General features: G+C 42.3%; 1 protein-coding gene across 9 annotated transcripts; it reads left to right on the forward strand.

The window, feature by feature from the left end:
* Nucleotides 1-537: 537 nt before the first annotated feature.
* depdc5 (DEP domain containing 5, GATOR1 subcomplex subunit) lies at nucleotides 538-21,427 on the forward strand. Of its 9 annotated transcripts, none has more exons than XM_019266754.2 (43): nucleotides 539-823; nucleotides 1,144-1,212; nucleotides 1,311-1,398; nucleotides 1,480-1,526; nucleotides 2,243-2,328; nucleotides 2,416-2,499; nucleotides 2,587-2,636; nucleotides 2,771-2,840; nucleotides 2,927-3,005; nucleotides 3,088-3,149; nucleotides 3,243-3,312; nucleotides 3,579-3,651; nucleotides 3,745-3,848; nucleotides 3,928-4,002; nucleotides 4,404-4,538; nucleotides 4,650-4,711; nucleotides 4,797-4,870; nucleotides 4,976-5,045; nucleotides 5,143-5,179; nucleotides 5,824-5,944; nucleotides 6,038-6,261; nucleotides 6,345-6,545; nucleotides 6,658-6,793; nucleotides 6,898-6,989; nucleotides 8,079-8,138; nucleotides 9,178-9,334; nucleotides 10,385-10,545; nucleotides 10,758-10,878; nucleotides 11,479-11,646; nucleotides 11,766-11,988; nucleotides 12,105-12,241; nucleotides 12,334-12,430; nucleotides 12,672-12,734; nucleotides 14,301-14,416; nucleotides 14,649-14,729; nucleotides 14,968-15,100; nucleotides 15,255-15,354; nucleotides 15,511-15,750; nucleotides 18,372-18,541; nucleotides 19,725-19,896; nucleotides 19,982-20,042; nucleotides 20,651-20,733; nucleotides 20,820-21,427. In XM_019266754.2, the coding sequence occupies exons 2-43, from the start codon at nucleotides 1,155-1,157 to the stop codon at nucleotides 21,116-21,118; spliced, it is 4,740 nt and encodes a 1,579-aa protein (XP_019122299.1). In that variant the 5' UTR covers nucleotides 539-823; nucleotides 1,144-1,154; the 3' UTR covers nucleotides 21,119-21,427. The 9 variants fall into 9 exon arrangements, 8 of the variants coding, with proteins under 8 accessions (XP_019122303.1, XP_019122299.1, XP_019122298.1 ...); XM_019266753.2 differs by having other exon boundaries at nucleotides 6,898-6,986; nucleotides 9,151-9,334; XM_019266755.2 differs by having other exon boundaries at nucleotides 6,898-6,986.
* Nucleotides 21,428-22,648: the final 1,221 nt, after the last annotated feature.

Genomic DNA, 22,648 nt, shown 5'->3' on the forward strand with positions numbered 1-22,648 from the left:
CATAGCTGGAATTTTGGAGCAAGGAAAACAGTGTATGTTTACTTTAAAGTAATACAAGTGGAAATAACTATTAACTCAACAGAAATAACAGTCATAACATTATAATAATATTTCTTAAAGTCTTCATTCATATAGTCATATCCAAGGATGGCTGCAGATGTGCATTTATGAGACCAGTATTGTTGTCAATTTTTTTTATTGTTTTATTGTATTTTAATAAAGCAGTTTATCATCTGTTTTAACGGTCCTGTCATGATATTCAACATTATGAGGTATGGGTATGAATGACTTTGTAATGTATTTAAAAACACAAAAGTTTTCCTTTACGTGATGTGGTGGTCCAGATGTCTAAATGAACATTAATGAAATAGAAATTTGCATTAAATATGACCATGGTGTTGAATTTGTAGGTATGCAGGGTTATACACACAAACAACAACATGCGCTTTAATCCTCTAACAGGAGCAAAGATAGACATTTTCGGAGTGAGTCCTCTTGCTTCACTGATACTCTCTGAGCTCCGTGAACCAATCACATCACACGTTTCCATGTTTTGGAGGAAGTACAGCCAGAGCGAGCCAGATAGCTTAGCAAACCGCTCTCCATGTCCACCTTTAACACGGTGCTTCTGCCTTATTTCAACTATGTGTATATATTTCCATTGCAAGTAGTAGTTGTAGGGTTGGTGCTGGTGTTAGTTAACTCAGTTAACTAGCCGTGGACTTAAGTTGTAGCAAGTTAGCCACACGCCAGGTTAGCATGTGTCAACATCCCGGTGCTGTTTACTGCTAGGAGTTAGAGCTGTGGAGGAGTGAGCGCTCAGGTACTGCCCTGTTCACACCGTGCTTCCTGTCACCGCACTGTTTATTCAGTGCTTAAAGTCAGTTACCGTAATAAACACACAGTCTGTGTGTGTGTGTGTGTGTGTGTGTGTGTGTGTGTGTGTGTGTGTGTGTGTGTGACAGCGCTGGTAACATTAGAGCAAAACGCAACAAGACAACTTTCTCATCTGTTTGCCTCACTCAGTGCTTTCAGAGTTACAGTGCTATATATAGAAATTAGTTTGGGATATATTTCTCTTCCAATGCTTATGTATTAGTTTGTTTGAGGAGCTATAAATTAACTTATGATTTTATTCCTCAGCTGGTTTTATCATGAAGACCAATAAGTCTTATAAACTTGTGCTGCACAAGAAAGGGTTTGGTGGAAGTGGTAAGACTTGTAAACTTATATAAACTTATAATAAACTTAACTTTTTTCATTTGATTTCTGTTTGATTGTTTTTCAAATGAACTTTTCCTCCCAAACAGATGACGAGTTAGTCGTCAACCCAAAGGTTTTCCCTCAAGTCAGTCTGAGGGATATAATCGAGATCGCACACCCCACAGATGAATACAGGTGAGCTCTCACAACATGAAGATCACAGTGTCGGATGTATTCACAATCTTTTACTGATGTATTTCTGTTTGCACCTCACAGTCCTCTCCTGCTGCAAGTCAAAAGCCTAAAAGAAGATCTCCAGAAAGGTAAATGAATCCGTAATGGAGAACTCCTGTTGATTATTATCAAGTACTCACAACAAAAAAATGTAATGTCTGAAATAAAAGTGAAAATGAACTTTCTGCACTTCACAGGATGTAGAGATTATTTGAAAAGTCACATCCACAGACAAGTTGCAATACTTTGATTAATTTGGCCGGTTAAGAGCTGAAGTTTGTTTACTTAACTTTTACTTGTATATTCAGTTAAGTTGATTTCTGTTTGAACATCTCTGCTTTCGCATTTATGCAAAAAAACGGAAAACTAGTGCAGTTTGAACTCAGAGATCAAGTAATGTGACGTCTTCGACTGTTCAGATCTATACATTTTTGTTCTATAGGATCAGAACACTATTAATATGATGAACAGAAACAGATGTCCAAATCGAGTACTCGATTTTTATTCCCCAGTACGAAGCAGCATGTTTTCCTAGATTTCAGGAATTCATACTGGATCAAATGAATAATCTCGGTGTCCCAACAAAGTGTTGATGCTGCAACAGTAGACAACAGGATAATAATGCTAATAACAATAATATTCTATGGCTTTCAGGCTGTAGTCGGTTAGTGTCTTTGAATGTTGTTAATTGTAGTGTTTCCATTGTTTGTCTATATACCTGTGACATAGTGTAAATGGACAAACATGCATTGATTGTAAATGTCTTCCCTGTTCACCACTGATGATGGATCTTGTTGCTGTTTAGAGACAATCAGTGTGGACCAGGCTGTAGCTCAAGCCTTCAAACTGCGAGCGTACCAGGATGTCATTGTTAACATCGTTGACCCAAAGGTACGTTCACTGCGACCCCCTCACGTCTCTGCTGTTTGTCAGCTGAACAGAGTCTCTCAGTTTTTTTGTTTTTTTTTCTCCTTGCAGGATGTCACGCTGGACCTGGTGGAGCTGACGTTCAAAGATCAGTACATCGGCAGAGGAGACATGTGGAGGCTGAAGAAGAGTCTGGTGGGGAATGTGACAGTTCACGTGTGTGAGTCTAACATGTGATAGAGCATTTATGTGAGCATTTAACTGTTATAATCTTTATTCCAGGTGAGCACATGCGCTTACGTGACGCAGAAAGTGGAGTTTGCGGGAATCAGGTACTAAGCATACATTTGTTCTCTGTGCTCATTTGCATAAATGCATTTCGAGTGACTTGGATGTAGAATAAATCAACACGATAATGACTGTAGGCTGTCATTTTATGAATGTTTATGATGTTTATCACTCTCAGAGCGCAGGCCAGTGAACTGTGGGTGAAGGGAGAGAAAGTGACCTGTGGGTACATCAGCGAAGACACCAGGGTAAGAGCACTACTGAAAGCAGATAGTGGTCTGGATCAGCAACATGGATACACACTCATTTTTTAATTCTATGGCTTATGACACAGGTGGTGTTCCGATCCACATCTGCAATGGTGTACATCTTTATCCAGATGAGCTGTGAGATGTGGGACTTTGATATCTATGGTCAGTTGGACGTCTCTGATCTGTTCTCATGTTGATATGTGGCTCTGGAGGAGAGTGTGTGATCTGAATGTTTTGCTCTCAGGTGATCTCTACTTTGAGAAGGCTGTAAACGGCTTCCTGTCTGACCTTTTTGCCAAGTGGAAGGTTTGTGAGGTTTTCCTTTTTTTTGTCTGCTTGTTTTGTAACTGTTACTGATGTGAACAAAAACAATGTTTCAATGTTTTCACATTAAAACAGGAGAAGAACTGCAGTCACGAGGTGACGGTTGTACTTTTCTCACGTACATTCTACAGTGCCAAAACTATTGGTGAGTCTTTTTCCTTTATTATCACACTGATGATGCATATGAATACATTTCAACAACCATGATCCGGGTTCTGCTCGAGGTTTCTGTCTCTTAAAGTAAGTTTCTCCTTGCCACTGTCGCCAGGTGCTTGCTCATGGTGTGAATTGTTGAGTCTCTATAAGGAGGACTGCTTTATATGTAAAGTGTCATGAGATAACTTCTGTTATGATTTGATGTTATATAAATAAAACTGAATTCATCATTAATCCAGTTGTCATTTCCCTCAGAGGAATTTCCTGAGACTCTGAGAGCGTCCATCAGACAGGATCATGAAGGACGTTTTTATGAAGACTTTTACAGGTGATGTAGTTACATAACTTTGATTATCTACTTGACTTTAAGATCATCTGAATCACAGACTGCATGGCAGAACTCTAACTGTTTTGTGATCAGGGTCGTGGCTCAGAACGAGAGACGGGATGAGTGGACATCTTTACTGGTCACCATCAAGAAGCTCTTCATTCAGTATCCTGTGCTGGTGCGGCTGAAAGAAGCAGGTAGCTAATGAGTGGAGTGTTTGTCTGATCTGTAGAGTCTTTTATAATGAAAAACTTTTTTTAATTTGATTTTATGCAGGTTCTTTTCCTGTTGGTTATAACTCAACTGCTGCTCAGGGAAACTACCTGGAGGCCATTAACCTTTCCTTTAATGGTAAGTGGATAAACACCAGGGTAGAACGACACGCAGAAAAAGAAGGAGAGTGTAGTATGCATTGTGCAACACTGAGCATACATACAAAGATACTATTTTTATAAACTCAACAAGTAACACATTTTATATAACCACCATTTGTAAGACTGGCAGGTGATTGTATCGCGACACAGATGTTGAATGTAATTCAGAAAAACAAAAATCTCTTTCCCTGTACAATTACTGTTTATTCATTACTGCCAATCAATACAAAGACGTTTGAAAGAAAAGACACTATATACACAGAGGTCATCTTAGTGAACCTGTCTTTTAATGTCCATAACAGCTAAGTGAGTGTCTCTTACTGGTTGCTAACTAGAAAAGATAAGAAGAAAAGCTGACAGTCTCCATGTCTCCCACAGTCTTTGACAAGCACTACATCAACCGCAACTTTGACCGCACTGGTCAGATGTCAGTGGTCATCACACCCGGGGTGGGAGTGTTTGAAGTCGACCGCTTGCTTATGATCCTCACCAAACAGCGTATGATCGACAACGGTGAGTGTGACACTACGTACACAAACTGAATACATCTAAATATTAACAGAGAATTAAAGGTTCATTGCATGAAGGTAATAATGTTGGTGACACACACTTTTCCCTCTTCAGGTATTGGGGTAGACTTGGTGTGTATGGGAGAGCAGCCGCTACACGCTGTACCATTATTTAAGGTAACATAAAATGGTGTCAGTCTCTGTAGGTGCACTGGGTTATATACTGTACCTGTTGGTTACTGATGGTCATTTCTCTGTGTAGCTACACAACAAGACGACACCTGGAGATTCTCGTGTGGGAGACGACTACAACCTTCCTCACTGGATCAACCACAGGCAAGACGACATGAATGATGAGAATAAAGATGAATTCAGTTAATATGCAATGGTGTGATTGATTGATCTGTTTCTCTCTTGGATCTGTTTCTTTCACACCTGCAGCTTCTACACATCCAAAAGTCAGAACTCTTGTAGCTCCTTCACCCCTCGAATCAAACTGGCAGGCCACAAGGTACATCCACAATTATCACAGCACTGTTTGACTTTAAAAGTGTTGAATTGAAGTTTGTTTTTATTTATTTTTTATTTTAACATTTTATTTTTTGTAGCTTCATGCTGAGAAATTCAAAAGCAACAAGGACCACAGTAAGCTGTTCCTCTTTTTCTCTCTGACTTCTGCAATTCCTTCATACACGACTTAGCAAATGATTTCATTTTTAGTGTTTTGTGCTTAGGATCTCAATGTCAGTCTGGCAGTTGGTCATTTCACCACTTTGGTCCAGACTGAAATATCTCACTACTGGACTGGACTGTAATTTACTTTAATGTTGTACAGTTATGCATGGTTGCCATAGGATGGATCCTACTGACTCTTGTGATCCCCTGACCTTCCCTCTAGTGCCACCACAAGGTTGACATTTGTGGTTTTGAGTGAAATATTTCAACAAATGTTGAATGGATTACCATGACATTTGGTTCCAACATTCATGTTCCCCTGAGGATGATCTATGCTGATCTATGCTGATCTATGGTGATCTAGCAAATGTTCGCTTGCTAAGACTTACAGACAAGGATGGGGATCATGGTTTCCATGATTTCACCTGCTTAGCAGAAGCATGTTAGCATCATGGATGTGGTTAGCATGGTGAAGTCAGCTCAAAGCACCACCATTCAGCCTCACAGAGCTGCTAGCATGTCTGTAGACACTTAGTCCTGTTAATTTCTTGAAGCATGAAGTAGATCATTTATCTCTCTGGTACTCTAATGCTCCTCTTCACAACCTTGCCCAGCTCTCTGCTCTCCAAGGGACTCTGAAAACAGCCTGCCTATACAGGTGGACTATGATGCGTATGATGCTCAGGTGTTCAGACTACCTGGTCCTTCACGAATTCAGAGGAGCACCAACTTCAGGTATCTGACTCATTGCACAACACGAAACTAAACTTCTTCTTCCTGGTGAACCCTGGATGTTCTGGCCTGTTGAACAGTCTGTGTGTCTTTCAGGATGGGTCGAGACAAAGAGACGAGTGGGAGGAAGAGCTGGGGCTCTGTAGACATCAGCGCTGGCATAGGCGCGTCTCCTCCTGTTCGCTCTGGAGGTCCTGATGAGCAGCGTAGCCTGGCCTCTGATGATAGTCTGGGCCCTGTGTCCAACATGCTGCTTATACCCCGCATGCCTCCCGTTCAGTATGAAGTCAGCAGCTCACTGGGATACACCAGCACCAGAGGTAACTCCTCCAAGATCTTAAGAGATGATACAACAGATGCGACAAAGCGTGCTCCATTCTTGGTTTGTTATTCTGTGGTTCAGAGTTGTTGGAGAAGATGATGGACTCTCAGAGGGACTCAAGTGCCCCGGGAAGGTTCACTGTGGGAAGTGCTGAGTCCACCCTGCACATCCGTCCAGGAGGTTATACCCCTCAGAGAGCGCTCATAAACCCCTTCACCCCATCCAGGATGCCCATGAAGCTCACCTCCAACCGGCGGCGCTGGATGCACACCTTCCCTGTTGGTGAGGGGATGCAGTCTTGTGAAATTTGATGACCATGTAGGTAGAAATGTGTTTTGCCTGCTGTGGTCATCCCTCCTGTATACTGACTGTATGTGCCACTGTTGTTCTTCAGGTCCTTCAGGAGAGGCAATCCAGATCCATCACCAGACCAGACAGAACATGGCTGAACTGCAGGGCAGCCAGCACAGAGATCCTGCTCACACCTCAGCTGAGCTGCTGGAGTTGGCCTATCACGAGGCCACTGGAAGGTTCGACACGTTTATCCCAAAGAACAAGATTTTCCTTTGTGCAGAATGTTGGCTTGAAGCACAGACAGTGATGTGAATGTTTGTTATTTGTCTTTTTATCGAAGGAGAACAGCCTCAAGGCAAGCCGGAGAGAATGGTCTTTACATCGGTGGAGGGATGGAAGAGTTGACTGGAAGTCCAGGGAGCAACAACAGTGGTCATACATACTTTTTGTCATATTCTTCTGTCCACTGTTGTCAAAAACACACGCTGTGGTTTCTTTCCCTATATACAATCTCCAGCTGCCCCAAATACTCACTAGAGCAACAAACATGTATTAATCCGCTGCTGAGAATCATCCACAACAAATGAACTATTTTCTCTTGTTCTCTTGTTTTGTAACTTTTGATTTATATATAGTAGCTGCAGAAAGCAGCATACGTCACTGCCCGCTTTAAGGATTATTCCAGTACAAATGAGGTTGAAACAAACTGTTCCTTGATATGGTTTGATGGAGATCCACACAGAGAATATCTGACCTCACCCAGCGGTTCCCAAACTTTTTAAAAGCTTGACACGACTTGTCCGTCCACAGTCACACATTTCCCCTACGTGTGAGTGCTTTAAGCCAAAAACCAAGAAATCTGTTTTAAGAATTGATTTTCAAACTAACTAAAATAAAAATATTGATGCTGAGGCTGATTTTCAGTGTTAGCACTGGAATAACTGCATATTGAACAGAGCGATTTAATAATGCAGTTTTTGTAAATGGTGAGCATTTTTTCTTGCTGAGTCTTACTGGGTGATAAAATGCAAACAGGTTGATAGTCACATGGTGCTGAATACTGTGTGTTGCTGTTGACCACAGAAAGAAAAGCTGCAGTCATAATTTTATCATAAATTATAAATTCTAATTATGCCAAAAAAAAAGATGCCTCATTTTGTTGGTACGGTATTCACCGATCACCTTAGATATACAGATGAAGAAAAGTATTAATTAATTAAGTAACTTTTTTGCTGCAATGATTAACCAATTAGTTGATAGAAAAAAATACATTTGTAACTATTTTGACAGTTGAAGACATAATTCATTTCAGTAGCAGCAAAAATGCAGAAAATGTGCCTCAGATCAGATATGAGGACTTGTTTCCTTTCTTCAGTATTTATTATCTGGATTTAGGACCGCCGGTTGGACAAGACATTTTAACACATTACCTTAATTTCTGGGAAAATTGGCAGTTGTTTTTGTATTTTTGACATTGCAGAGACTGATTAAGAAAACGGACACATTTCTTTGTTTTCACAGGAACTCTAGCGAACCGCGGCTCCTCATTTGAAGACTTCTCCGTCAATGGTGCCGATCCAAGTGAGTCCATCTCGCCCTTCCACAAACAAAAGCACGCAAACATTGCCATGTAGGATCAACAGGTTGAATTTTCAAGATCAGGTTGAAATTTTCAATCTCCAAACTGATTATGGCGGTAAACCTTGAGGGGCAGCTTTAACCTGTGAGGGTTTATTCAGCTTTGGCAGGCAGGGTTCTTCCACTGGGCGTCTGTCTCCAGGGGTCGCAGGTAGAAACGACTCTTACAGGTCATGTGGTTTGGGGTTACCCTCTCCTCCTCCTCCCTCTCCATCCTCACGTTCTCTCTCTGACTCTTTTCTGTCTCTTTCTCTGGGCCTCCTGTCGATCTTAATTCTCATGATAAAACATTATAAGATCTTAAAGTCCTCTAATTAATTAGCCTCCCATAATTTCATGACCTGTTTGCCTTCACTGAGCCTTGTGTGTACATCTCGTTCCTGCATGGCGGTGTATATTTCTCTTGAGTGATTGTAAATTGGTGCTTCTTTCAAAAAAACTGTCTTGCACAAAATATTTAGTAATAGAGAGTTTGCTCGCCACCCGTGTGTGTGTGCATGATGTGATTTCTCTGCTTCAGTCCACTCAGTCACTTCACAGTTCACACCTCTGCTGAGCTAAGGACACATTTTTCACTTGCTTGTGAGTGATGCCGATCACAGACTGACTGTCACAGGGCCACGATCTGCATGTTTGATCACTGACCACAACCTACAAGCCCCTCAGGAATCACCAGCAGGGGCGACGAGGCCAGTAAAAATAACACTCTCCTTGTTTTTTCTTCCCCTCTCTTCTTCCTCTTCTTCTTCGTTTGTATCTCCATCTCCACCCTCTCCCTCTCTCCCCATCCTCTCTTTCTTTTCTCATCACCCCACTGTGCTTCACCTTTCTTTCTGTATCCATCCCCACCCTCTCCCCACACACATGTACCACTCCACTCTGGGTACATGCATTTGTCTTTGCTGTGGGGATTTTGTATGTGTGTGTGTGCGCGCGCGTGTGTGTGCTCCTGAAGCCCTGCTGCTGTCTGCGCCCCCGACAGTGCCCAGCTTTTGCTGCACAGTGGGGGTGGACTGGAAGTCTTTGACCACCCCGGCTTGTCTGCCCCTCACCACCGACTACTTCCCCGACCGGCAGACACTGCAGAACGACTACACCGAAGGCTGCTACGACCTGCTGCCACACAGCGACCTGGAGAGGTAGAGAACATCCTGTCTTTAGAGAAAAACTGTCTATATCCAATCACTGTGTGCCTGCAACTGGCAGCTAGTCATTAATTCACACAGGACGGGAAAGAAATTGATCAAAATGTTGATGCACTTACCAGAGTTACCCTTAATATTGTCTGTTCACACAGCAACATGTCTAAGGAGCAGCAGTGGTGTCTTGAGGACATATTTTGCCCTGGGTTTTGCCTCCTAGGCTTCATGTAATCTACTCCATCACCTTGCGGCTGTTTGTTTTGGCCTTACGCAGCCTGTATAGAAAGGTGTAGGCACTACTTAGGGCTGAAATGAGCACCTTTACATTCACTCATACAAAGAAATAATATTTCTATATATTTATTTGCAGCAATTCCATTTAGTTGGAAACACTGATCTCGGGTGTCCACCTTAAAGCTGTGCTGACTGAACCTTCAGTGCTGCCGGCTTGAAGATGTCTGTGAAGCATTTAAAATGTGTCATTTCTTTGCAGCAGCATCCTTATTCGAAGAATTATCTATCGTCATGGCAACAAGCTTGTATTTTACCATGTATGGAAGGAATCTGACTCGCACAGAACAAGAGCAGCAATGATTAACAAAGTCAAGTAAATTTAGTCTGAATCTCCTCATGACTGGACAGCCGTGGATGTAAACTGCAGCTTCACTTGAGGCGTACGACTGCAAGGAGATCATTCAAGACTCCTCCAACTTCCTACAACCTCTTTTCCAAACATTGGGGCACTGTGTTACATGTAAAAAATAATGCAATGATTCTTTTCCACCTATATTAATGTTCAGACTGATAAACTTAATTGTTTTTTGTAAATATACACTTATTCTAAAAATGATTCATTCTGTTTTTAATTACATTTTCTACAGCATCACAGCTTTTTTGGAATTGGGGGTTGTGTAAGGGCAGAATCACACAGAATGATGTCTGTATATGACTAACTCCTCTGAATACAAGTTACCTGATCATCATGAAGTAAATCTAAGGCTCCGACTGGTTGTTCATCTGTTTTCACGCTTCTGTTTCTTTTCTCAGGCGGGAGGATGAAGCACCTGTGATGAGTGCGTCTCAGGTGTTTGAGGAGTTTATCTGTCAGAGGTTGATGCAGGGGTACCAGATCATCGTTCAGACCAATAACAGGAAACCACAGCCCTCTGTGGCCACACCGCTGGGCAGCAGCCCTCTTTACTCCAGAGGTAAATCAATGCGTCATATTAATTGTGTTGAGTAAAACTAGCTTGGATATTCAGTGTATGACAGCTGTTTGACCTACACTAACTAGATTATAAAAACAACTTATATATGTAATAGCTCACAGAGAGTTTGCAAATTGAGAGCTTTTAAAGGAAATGTTGGTAGAAAACATTAGTGGTGTCTCTATGTGTCCTCTTTCTTTTTCTGTTTTCAGGTCTGGTGTCTCTGCGTCGAGCTGAAGAGGAGGAGACTGTTTACTGGCTCAGCATGGGACGGACCTTCCATAAAGTTTGCCTCAAAGCTTCAATGATCACTGTTACTCGCTACCTGCCCAAGTGAGAGCGATTGGCAACCTCTAACACACTAATGCAACATTTTTCAAATCAAATCAAATCAGATTTTAAAATCACAAAGTACATTTGCCTCAGAGGGCTTTATAATCTGTACAGGGAGTGACACCCTCTGTCCTTAGACCCTCGGTTCCAGTGAGGAAAAACTTGCCCACAAAAAACCTTTAACAGGGAGAAAAGGTGGAAGAAACCTCAGGAAGAGCCACAGAGGAGGGATCCCTCTCCCAGGACGGACAGACGTGCAATAGATGTCACATGTACAGAACAAATCAACAGAGACATATTGTACAATTACAATGACTGATAAAATGACAATGAATCACAATGACTGATGAAATGATTACAGTAGCAGAGGAACCTGTGATAGAGAGACACAGATGCACAGCGGCAGAAAATCATAAACTAACTATAAACTGTAATCGAGACATGGTAGCAATAATGACAGAAGAAATATTTATTTTTGTTTTTGCCACTTTGAATCTCCCAAATGTGTGAAAGTATCTCATTAGAAGTCAGAGATAAAAGCGTGGCTGTCAGTTGTGTCCTGAGTGCAGTGTCCTCCATCTCTCTCCTCTGTGTATTCAGGTACCCGTATGAGTCGGCTCAGATCCAGTACAGCTACAGCCTTTGTCCTCCACATTCTGATGCTCAGTTTGTGTCCTGCTGGGTGGAGTTTGGCCATGAGAGGCTGGAGGAATATAAGTGGAACTACCTGGACCAGTACATCTGCTCTGCTGGCTCTGAGGACTTCAGGTATACCCACATACTCACACACATGAACATCATGTAATTCACATTACTGCTCAGATGTTTTTACTCATTCAGTCAGTATCATTATCATTATCCCGCTCTTCTTCCTTCTGCCTCCACAGTTTGATCGACTCTCTGAAGTTCTGGAGGACTCGCTTCCTTCTGCTGCCAGCTGGAGGAGCTCGGCGTGTGGCGGACGGGGAGGGGCACTGGGATGTTTACGGGGAGGGAGCAGGCGCTGGCATGTGTGGCAGTGGGGACTGGGTCCTGCTGGATGGCTTCATCCGCTTCTTGGAGGGCCTCAACCGCATTCGGCGCCGCCATCGCTCAGACAGGATCATCAGAGTGAGACTCTCTTTGTTTTACATCCTCACATTTTACCACTTTATTCAGTTCAGGCAGTGCTTATTGTAATATTTTACTTTACTCTTAAAGTTGGTGATTGAGTTTTTCTCACCCAGCAGAAGGGCACACCACTGAAAGGACTGCAGGTTACCAGTCCTCTCCCTCCATATCCTACCGAGCCTGTGGCGCCCCCACAAGGCAAAAAAGGCACATCAGCTCTATCAGCGTTACTGGAGATGGAGCAGAACCAGAAGTGAGTCTCTCCTCTGGACTGCAGGCTAACATGTTGTTTGAGTTGGAGCCATGAGTCTCAGTTTTAACTGTAGTCTCTCTGCTTCCTCTCAGGACTCTGGACGAGCAGCAGCAGGCGAAGCCCTCAGCAGCCGTCACTGACGTCTCAACTGTTGCAACAGCTCCTACATATGTAGACAGTCCCCGCAAGGTGAGTATCTGTCAGAATAAGTTATTTTGCTTCAGGCGTTTAGCTTTTGCAGACACATCTTGATGTATTTTCTCAGCTCTAAACGTTGGTTCAAATGGTTCTTCGCTGGTGCTTTGGTGTGGGGCTTTTGCTCTCGTTTCTCTCCTTCCATCTGCGTTTTTTTCTCCATGCCTCCGTTCTGTTCCTGTTGCTGAGCTTTGGGTGTTTGATCCTGGGTTATGTTCTTCCTGTATGCTGACAGGACGCTGCCTTTATTTTGGATTTTATACGTAGCCCTCGCTCCTCCTACATCTATCACTCTCAGGTCAGTAACGAGGTCCCCGGGCATTGCTGAAGCTCTGTGTTTTTGTGTTTTTCTCTGTGTGTGTGTGTGTGTGTGTATCCATGTGCTGTAGTTCCTCTAACTCACTCTGCATTGCTGCATGGGCATGGTGTGCAGAAAGACTCTGTGTTGGAGTCACATGATGTTTGACTTGCAGTGTCCCCGTCAGATTCCACTTCTCACTTTGTTTGGACTTTGTTTCCAGTCCTGTAGTGTCTGCTGGTAGGTAGCGACACTGTCAGCTCTCACACCGGGATCACACTTTACCCAGAGTAACTATGTGATGTTCGAGCTGTTAGCAGATCCACACAGCTGAAACATTTAGACATAAAACTTCTCTAAAGCTCTGTGGTTTGACAAAAATGTTAACGTCATGAAAGGTTTCAGTGAGTTTCAGGTCTGTATTTGCAGAAAAGATTTTAATTGAATTATCTCTATCAGTCTTAGTTTAGCCAGTAGGATAGAGTAGGCTTCTTTAATACCAGTCAATATTTAGTCATTCATGATAAACACTGATTTAATTCCAGTAAGTCTGATCTAGTGCTGCATTTCTTTTATTAATCTCACTGACCCTGAGAGGAGCTTCCAGTGTCAGTGTCATAATAACATTAATGAAACTGCAGTTAGCTGCATGAATAACCAGGTTGTTTATTACTTTCCATGGAACATTATGGATGAAATCACAACCAGAATGACACTCCTAACTGGGACAGATGGGTTAGTGCGCCTTCAAGCCGAGTCATAGAGTAGGTAGTTCAACAAAACACAAAATATATAATGATATAATCATGAACTGCACAAATCTAAATACCAGTTAATATTTTACAGAATACTATAAGACACTTGCATGCGTATTGTAGTCAAAGTGTTAATAAGTATTAGTTGATGTAACATGGACAGGATGTCCATAAGTAAAAGTGATGAGAGCTAGAGATGATAGAGACCGTCAGAGATGTAGAGGAATCAAACTGTTTACAGGATATGAGGTTTCTTATGCTCCATATTATATCCTGAATATGGCTCCAACCATCCAAAGTTCCAGAATAAACACGTCTGTCCGTTAGAGTGAGCGGCCCACATCTGAATATCAATGCTCTAAAATTCTAGAGTAACATGAAGTGTGATCCTGGTGTAACTAACATGTACTGTCACGCATCACACCTGGACTCACTCCTGTTTCCATGCATGACACCTGGACCGGATGCTATCAGGTCTTTCTCACTTCCCTCCAGTGCTGCCTGTCCACACAGATGTTTTTTTTGGTTGTAATGTGGGGGATTTGTTTGTGGTGCTCACAGTAATTAAAAATCACTCTCCTTTACTCTGATCAAGCACAGGATACACTGTGAACTTACATGTCATGTTTCAGTGCTGTGAGTGGCACAAACAAAAGTCCACTCACCTCCACTGTCTACCAAATAAAACCATCTGCATGGCTGCACAACGCTGGATGTAAGTGAGAAAGCCTGTATCTTTTGGTAACCTGTGGAAACCCTTCCAACATACCGAGTCAAACAGCTCCTTTAGTGAACTACTTTAACTGTGCAGCTGCCGGCTGAAGCCAGCGAGGCTGCAGATAAAGGAGTCCAGCCAGCAGTGACAGCCGGAGCAGCAGCACAGCCTGCAGGAGAGACGGCAGCCAGCAGCAGCACCACAGACACCAGGTACACCTTTACTTTATGTACTGCTTGATGATCCAACACACGTCACATCACATGAAAATGATTCTGAAAACATCACAGTAGTTGATACTTAAAACATGAATAGGTGAATACTATCTTAGATGTTATCATTTGTAATCCTCAGTGAGAATCACTGATAACTTGATAATAAAGTCATGATAATCTACCTGAACAGTCAGCTGTGGTTCAGCACTGATCTGTGATCTGTTCACAGTGGGCAGTCTGCAGCAGGAGCTCTGTCTCTGTCTTCTTCGTCGACACTTATGGAGATCCTGGAGGCCATCAAACATCCCACGTAAGATATGCTCATGTGTGTTTTGGTGGTTTGTGATGTTAGCAGTCAGTTACGATGGGTCAGACACAATCGTTTCAGAATTTTCTCATTTTAATGATTGAAAACATTTGAAAATATAATGTACATGTAAAACAGGCTCTTGGGTTTGTCCATATCAGATTATATCTTTCTTGTGTTGATCCTGAGTAGAGAACAGGCTTTTCTGTCAGCGTTGTGTCTGTGCTCTCTGGTGTTGCAGGACAGGCGTACAGCTGCTCCCAGAGCAGAAAGGTCTACCGCTCAACTGCTTCATCAGTGCGGAGGTCGTTCATTGGCTGGTCAACAATGCTGAGGGTGTGGCCACACAGGGTATGGCTGTGGATATCATGCAGGTAAGAGTCTAGTCGAGTTTAATAACCAGCGACCGCAGGAAGTCACTGCTCCTAGCCAAGAAATGATCCGGCTTTAGTTTGTGTTTGGATGAAACAAGCATAGAGGTGCTGGGAGACGGCCCCTCACTGATTTCTGTCTGTTTGGTTTGTGCAGAAAATGCTGGATGAAGGTTTGGTGGCCCACGCTTCTGGAGATGCCATGCGCACCTTTGTCTATGGATTCTACTTCTACAGGATAGTCGGAGAGAAGGACGGTGAATGGATTTAAAATACACTCAGAGGCCAGAAGGGGTCACTGCTTCTATCTGTTTTGTACATGCTTATACAGTGTCTCCACACATATGTGTATATCAATAAATAATGTCAGATTTCTCTTTCAATGTTTCTGGGACTTTCTTTGTCCTCTGCAGGCTCCACATCACAGCCCCCTTCCATGGCAGCTGGAGGCTGGTCTACTGCAGCCCTGGAGGATTTCACCCTGTTCCAGAGGAAGTGGTTTGAGGTGGCCTTCGTGCTGGAGGAGCGGCGACCCTGTGACCTCCCGGCCTTCCTCCTGCCTTGGCTGCCCAGTCGGCCAGCCTCCTACGCAAGTAGGCACAGCTCCTTCAGCCGCAGCTTTGGAGGACGCAGCCAGGCCGCCGCACTGCTAGGTACACCCAGCCCGATCCTTCCAGCCCAGCTCACACCACAGAGGAGCCACAACCTCCTCTCTCTTCCAGTCTGAAGATGCAGATCAGGTCTACTTCAGAGAGCTGACTCGGTCCAGTATCTACCTGTCACACAGGAAAAGAGAGGGTACATTTGTTTGAGGGCTCTTGGTCAGGTAGAGTCAGAGAAACTAAAAAACAAAAAACAGAACATGTTTCCTTCACTGCTGCTCATTATTTCATTATTAATGCGTACATTATGGCAGTACAGTGTGCATTACATCAGGAAGGTACTGAGCACCCTCAAGTGAGCCCTCAAGATTCCACACAGCATTCATGCACATCTACCATCTACCAGAGGCTCATTGTTTTCAGTTTGTACACATTTTAAACATAAAATACCACCCCATCAATTATTGTATCTGAACTGGTGGACAGTGAGAGTGCAGATGTTTAGTAGTCCAAATATTAAATTACTGGGTTCAGTCAGTAGATTTTAAATGATCTTAAAAAGATTTTTCATCATTAGCTGTCCAAGTTCTTAAAGGCCCAGTGTGTGCAGTTTGGTGACATCTAGTGGTTTGGTGCATTACAACTGTTGCTCCAACCTCATCCTAGTATGGAGGAGAAACTACAGTCTGACTAGAGTCAGTGTTTGTCCATTCTGTGCTACTGTAAGAACATGGTGTTTCAACATGACAGACTCGGTGGAAGAGAAGCTGCAGTGTGCGCATATTGTGCGTTACAAAGATTGTATTCTGTAAATAGAGCCTCCTAAATCTGACACACCGGACCTTTTTAAGTAAACTGATTAGATAAAATTAAGGTTGTCTTTGACAAAATTAGCCAGTAAATATGATTATGATTTTAGCAGTTGATGAAATGACAAAGAGAGGGAGCCCAAACATGAAGGTGGAGTAAGCTCAGCAATGAGGACTCATAGACGTGTGACACACGAGTTCATGAAGTGTTTCGAATATTTTGTCCTAAACTTTTTCCTGATTCATCCACCACTAAATGTTATGAAACCGTTTTCCAGTGTAAATATTTGAAATAAATAAATCAAATAAAAATAAAGTTAAACAATTAAAGTTGTATAAACAAAAAATAATGAGCCCTATATGTACATAACCTCAACAACAACAATAATTGAATCATTTTCATCTCACAGTGAGATTCATACATCATCATGTGACATCATCTTCATCACCGTCCATCGTCATCATGTGTTTGTTGTGTGACAGAGAGGTGCTGGACTCGGCTGTCCTCGCAGTGGACTGTAGATCTGCATCCATCTGGTGGTGTGTTCTTCAGGGCGTAGTGCACGATGAGCTCTAGTTCCATCCCTCCGTGTGATGCATCTGCATCACGGATTGATTCCATCAAATTTCTACACCTCCACCGTCCAATCAGTGCATGCTGTGTGATTAGTGTGTAGCTGATCCTGGAGCAGTAGATAATTGGTGTGGTGTTCCAGTGCATGTTAGTGGCTGTGGTTCAGTAGTGCTGTGGTGTGCAATGTCCTCACCTGTCGCCTCTCTGCTGGCTTTTTTAAAATAAAGCACCGTCACAACGTGCTGCGCTGTGTTGTGACGGTGTTTCTGCTTCCTGCGACCACTCGCAGCTTCATTTGAACATGCTTCAATCTTTACAGCTACAACTGATGAACGCTTTCTCAGTTCGCTTTCTCAGACTGGTTTCCTGTGAGAATTGTTAATTATTATACCAAGAAACCTCTCTTTGAACTGAGATAACGCAGACATTAAGGCTGATATATGTTCCCATCCGGGCATCAGATAAGTCTAAACATCATCTGACAATGTGTAACTCTCACAGCAAATGACATCACTGCTCAAAAAACTGAAAACTGACAAATAACCTGACTCAAAACCAAATCATAAAGTGATTTACAGAAATTAAACACCAAGACATGTATAGATCATAGCAGAATAAGATTAATAAATAACTAATATGTCTATTATAATTCAAATCTATAATCAACATATTAGTAACATTTGTCACTGTTGAGATAAAAGTGATAATATGAGTGCATGACATTTTGCTTCTTGAACTTTGGTTTAACAATGTCTGTAATTTATTCAGTTTATCAAAATATCCAGATTGAATTCAATAAATTTTATTTCTACAGCTCAAATCATAACAAAAGTGATCTCTTGATATTGCCATACAGAGCAGGTCTAGACTGTACTCTTCATAATATAATCCAACAGTTCCCACCATAAGAAAGCACGTGCGACAGTGGATGTTGTTATATATACAGGGTTTTATGGAGAGGTGGACTGCCTCACCTGAAATAAAATTCATCCTCAGGAGGAGGAGGAGACACAGCAAAGACCATTTTTACAATTTTTTACTGATCCTTTAAATGTAGTTATTAAAGAGTCATAAACAAATACAAAATAAATGTATTTAGGTTGAGGTCACTGTGCTGATCCACAAATCTCTAGTGACAGGTTCATTCTTCAGTGTCTAACATTCAGTCACAAACATTTCATCTCCGTCCACGCTCACCACTCCTCTGTCTGCCCGCCTGCCCATCATGCCACCTATCTCCTCTTCTTTTGCTTCCTTTGCCTCTCGTCTTCCTTCCTTCCTTCCTCCAGCCGCTACCGTCCCGGAGCAGAAGACAGTCACTCTGGATGTGGACGTCAACAACCGCAGTGACCGGACTGAGTGGTGCAGCTGTTATTATCACGGAAACTTCTCCCTCAATGCCGCCTTTGAGATCAAGCTGCACTGGATGGCCGTCACTGCCGCAGTGCTGTTTGAGATGGTAACTAGACCACAGTAACATTTTACTAGGATTCCTGTGTGTTATGATTAGACGGTGCATTCTACTTATATTTATTGCTGAAATCTGAGGCTTTGGTGGCTTCTCTGTAACAGAGCACAGAGGAGGCTGCAGGACTGGTCAGACTGGTTTTCTAAACCTCATCTGGAAGTGACGAGGAAGGGAACACAATCAGTTTGCTTCTGTTGAAAACACTAAACACACTGTCTACTCAAACTGACTTCTCCATCACTGGATGGACAGTAATGTCACACAGATTGTCTTTACGCTCCATCATTTGACATGCTCTTATACTGGCTCCACTGGTATAGCTGAACTCTCTTAATGATAAACAGAATCTTTTCACACACCCAATATTTTAGTTTGCAACAGAGGAAACAAAGACACTTTGTAAAACAAGGAACTTGTTTAGGCGTGTAACAGCTTGTGACAGAAACTCTGTATGTCACTGAAAAATGATTCTCAGAAGTTGAAGAAAAAAAAGAAGAAGCTGAATTTCAAAAGATTTGAAATGACCAAAACAACCTAAACTCTGCAAAATGAACTACAAGAAGAGCACTGCAAAAACTTCCATTTTTCTTTGGTTCATTTTTTTTCACTTGAATTATATTATATTACTATATTTCTAAATTGGACACATTCTGCAGAGATAAAACGTAAATATACGTACACAAGAACTGACAGAAGTTTACATACCACCAAATGTTTTTCAATTTATTATCTGATGGACAAAAATCGTTCTTAACATTTCTTAACGTTTATTGGAACTTTTACACATTAATCTCCCTAAAATTTGAAAAAATTGGTTATATAAGGCTCACCTTAACACACCAATCACTGCTCAGCTCTGTACATCAGCCTCACTGCTCTGTGACGGGTAAAACTAAGAGGTTAGAGACTGTTGTTCAATGCAACAAAACAACCACAAAACAGCAGACCACAAAAAATAATTCATGCTGTCATCAGTAACTCAAATGACTGCTTCAGAGAACAGTGCAGGTTTCCAGCTGGCATTTTTGATTAGATGTTAACCCTACCGCTGTCTTGACGGAGTTTGTACAGTAGAGGTACAGAAGCACATTTAAAAATCTGATCGTGAACTTGTAAAATGTAAAGGAAGAGGTTGAACAATGAAGTGCCAGTTTAACCAGTCGTTACCCGTCAGGTTCAGGGCTGGCACAGGAAAGCAGCCTCGTGTGGCTTCCTGTTGGTCCCTGTTCTGGAGGTTCCTTTTGCACTGACATCTTACCTGTACGGAGATCCACTGAGAGCCCAGCTCTTCATCCCCCTCAACATCCACTGCCTGCTGAAGAACGGCAGCGACAACCTGTTTGAAGGTAGAGAAGCCGCCTGACTGACGTGTTCATGTCTTCATGTGTACAGTAGCTCAGTTACATCTGTCTGTCTAAATTCATCAAACAGGTTTTGAACCAGAGACTTACTGGGACAGGATGCAGCTCTTTCAGGAGGCCATACTGTACAGGTTGGTGTTCTGTGGTTTTTCTAATTTACACAAATCTATCGAGGCATGATGGGACATTTTGAGCACAGAAATAACATTTACATTACTTTTGTCCAAAGCGACTTCCAAAAAAGGGAAAACAGATAAGAAAAGTTTGGATTGCTCTGAGCGTACGTGTGGCAGCGCCAGGCGTCATTCTTTAGAGGAACTCAGCTGGTGGGTGGTAACATATGTCTGTATAAGGACATAGATATGTCTGAGAGGCATTCAGAGACCTTTGCAGAGGCCGAGGGGTCATGAGGAGGAAATGACAGATAGAGTTGTGTGTCATCTGCATAGCAATGATAGGAGAAGCCAAGCAAACGTATAATCGGACCCAGAGACGTGGTGTAAATAACGAAAAAGAAGAAGCCCCAGCACAGAGCCCTTGTGAGATGCGAACAACTGTCCAAGCCAGGATATAGAGACAGCAGAGATAACGTTTTGTAACATTTTATCACTTAATAATTTAATCTGAGAAAACAAAAAACTATTTTCCACTCATGTTTGCGTTGAATGAGGAAGTTCTATGTCCTGATATTTTCTTTGAATACAACCCTTTATCTGATACATGTGTGTCTTTCCACCAGATTTGGCTTTGTGCACGACAAATTTTCAGCTTCTGCTTTTAATTTCCCCTCTGAGAACAAACCCCAGTACATCCACGTCACAGGTTTGTCACAACACAACACAAAAACACACACACTGTCTTCCTGTTTCCTGGAAGCTGTCGAGCTTCAGTGTCTCCTCTTCCATCAGGCACCGTGTTCCTGCAGCTGCCATACTCCAAGAGGAAGTACTCGAGCGGGCAGCAGCGCAGACGCAGAAACTCCACCACCTCCAACAGCCAGGGGCCGTTTGGAGGCGAGGAGCGGGTCGGTTACTACTGGGCCTACAACACCATGCTGACCAAGGCATGGAGGACTGGCGTGCTGGGTGATGAGAGGCTCGCCGACCGCCTGCTTAGAGACTTCACCGACTTCTGCGCCAACAAGGACAACAGACTGCTCAACTTCTGGGACAGCTGTCAGGAGAAGATGAATGCTAGCGCTCCATGACAGGACACCAGAGGACTGGAAGAACACTTAATGTTAAAAAAGATCATGAATAATATTTTTAAACTTTATTTATCCAGAGTCACACACTGCTGCTGCTGCTGCTGCTGCTGCTGTTCAGGGCCAAACAGAATGACAGGCCTGATGCTCCGACTGAATGAACCACTGATCTCTGCAGATGTTTACATGCTTGAATCTCATGTCTGGATGATGGAACATGACATTTTAAATATCAGCTTTATGCCTTAAAAGCAGAAACTCTGCTCCAATGTTGTGTTCTGTTCACAGTATAAATAATAACACACACGTTCATTTGAAGTCTTTTTTTGAACACAAAGTGAACCAGTCCAACAGGTCTCTCTGCAGTCTGAGTCTTCTCCTGTTTTCAGGTCACATTCACCAAGAGCTGAAGTTTTGTCTTTTATCTTTTGTCAGAGACACAGGCAGTGCATGATGGGACACTGCAGACCTGTAGCTGCATCATTTGATTTGATAAGACAGATCTGAGTGTCTGATCACACATCAAACATTGTGAGAAACTGCAGCTTGTTTCTATCTGCTGTGTTAACAGTATACAGGGGTTTCCATCGATCTGTGACATTCTCATCCTGTCTCTACACATACAAGTTAATGTGGATTTTTAAATGAAAACATCAGTGATGAAGTCTGAAGAAACTGATTTCCAAGCTGCAGATTGGGTTCAATGAAATAAAACAATGGAGGCAGGAAGAAAACAGCTCTTACTTCCCTTTCGGAAGTTGATCGTCAGCTGCTAATCTGGAACCTGTTTTTTGACTGTGAGTTTCATATCAACATCAGGCTGAATAAAAACTCCACAGATGATCAGCCAGTCATGAAACAGAGTCACTTCAGCAATAAATGATAAACAGTTTTAGTGTCATCTGGAGATCAATAGATATTATTAAAAGATAGACAACACAACTAAAAATGATTTTATAGAAACTGGATTTAATTGTTTATCCATCTTGGAATAACTTAAAGACTGATTGCATCATTGCATGGCTGTTAAATGTGAGTTATTCTAGACTGAACACACTAGTTTGCAAACATATGCGATATGCTGATTGAGTTAACGGCCACAGGACTGTCCTGTGTGGTAACAGTTCAGTCTGGTAAGTGTTGCAGTTAGCAGGTATACAAGAAATTAAAATAATCTTAATCCAGTTTCTTTTTCATGACTTCCCGTCAAATTAAATCTGTTTATGAAGCACTTTGGCAAAAAATATTAGCTTGACACTTCATACTGATCTCCTTGTGATGCATCAACAAAGGTTATGTACAGTCTGCAAGCTGCGAAGAGCGCAAACAAAGAGTCATGTTCATGTTAGTTTGAAGTTCTAAAGTGGTAAACATTATTTTATAATGTGACCTCAGAAACAGCAGTCGACAAATCTGACCTCCAGGTTCATTTAGTTTGTTATGAAAATGTAACTTTAAGGACTTCTCCATGCTGTGACCACATGCTTCGTTTTTCCACAGAGCCGAGTAAACTGAAGTCAAACACGGACACAC

The sequence above is a fragment of the Larimichthys crocea genome, chromosome X (genome assembly GCF_000972845.2).
Source record: "Larimichthys crocea isolate SSNF chromosome X, L_crocea_2.0, whole genome shotgun sequence".
In the NCBI taxonomy this organism is placed as follows: Eukaryota; Metazoa; Chordata; class Actinopteri; family Sciaenidae; genus Larimichthys; species Larimichthys crocea.

Coding starts and splice junctions, on each gene's coding strand:
- depdc5 (XM_019266752.2), top strand. CDS start 1,155: ATGAAGACCAATAAGTCTTATAAACTTGTGCTGCACAAGAAAGGGTTT. Junction 2,637..2,770: donor GTGGAGTTTGCGGGAATCAG/GTACTAAGCATA, acceptor TATCACTCTCAG/AGCGCAGGCCAGTGAACTGT. Junction 11,647..11,765: donor GCTGGCTCTGAGGACTTCAG/GTATACCCACAT, acceptor CTGCCTCCACAG/TTTGATCGACTCTCTGAAGT.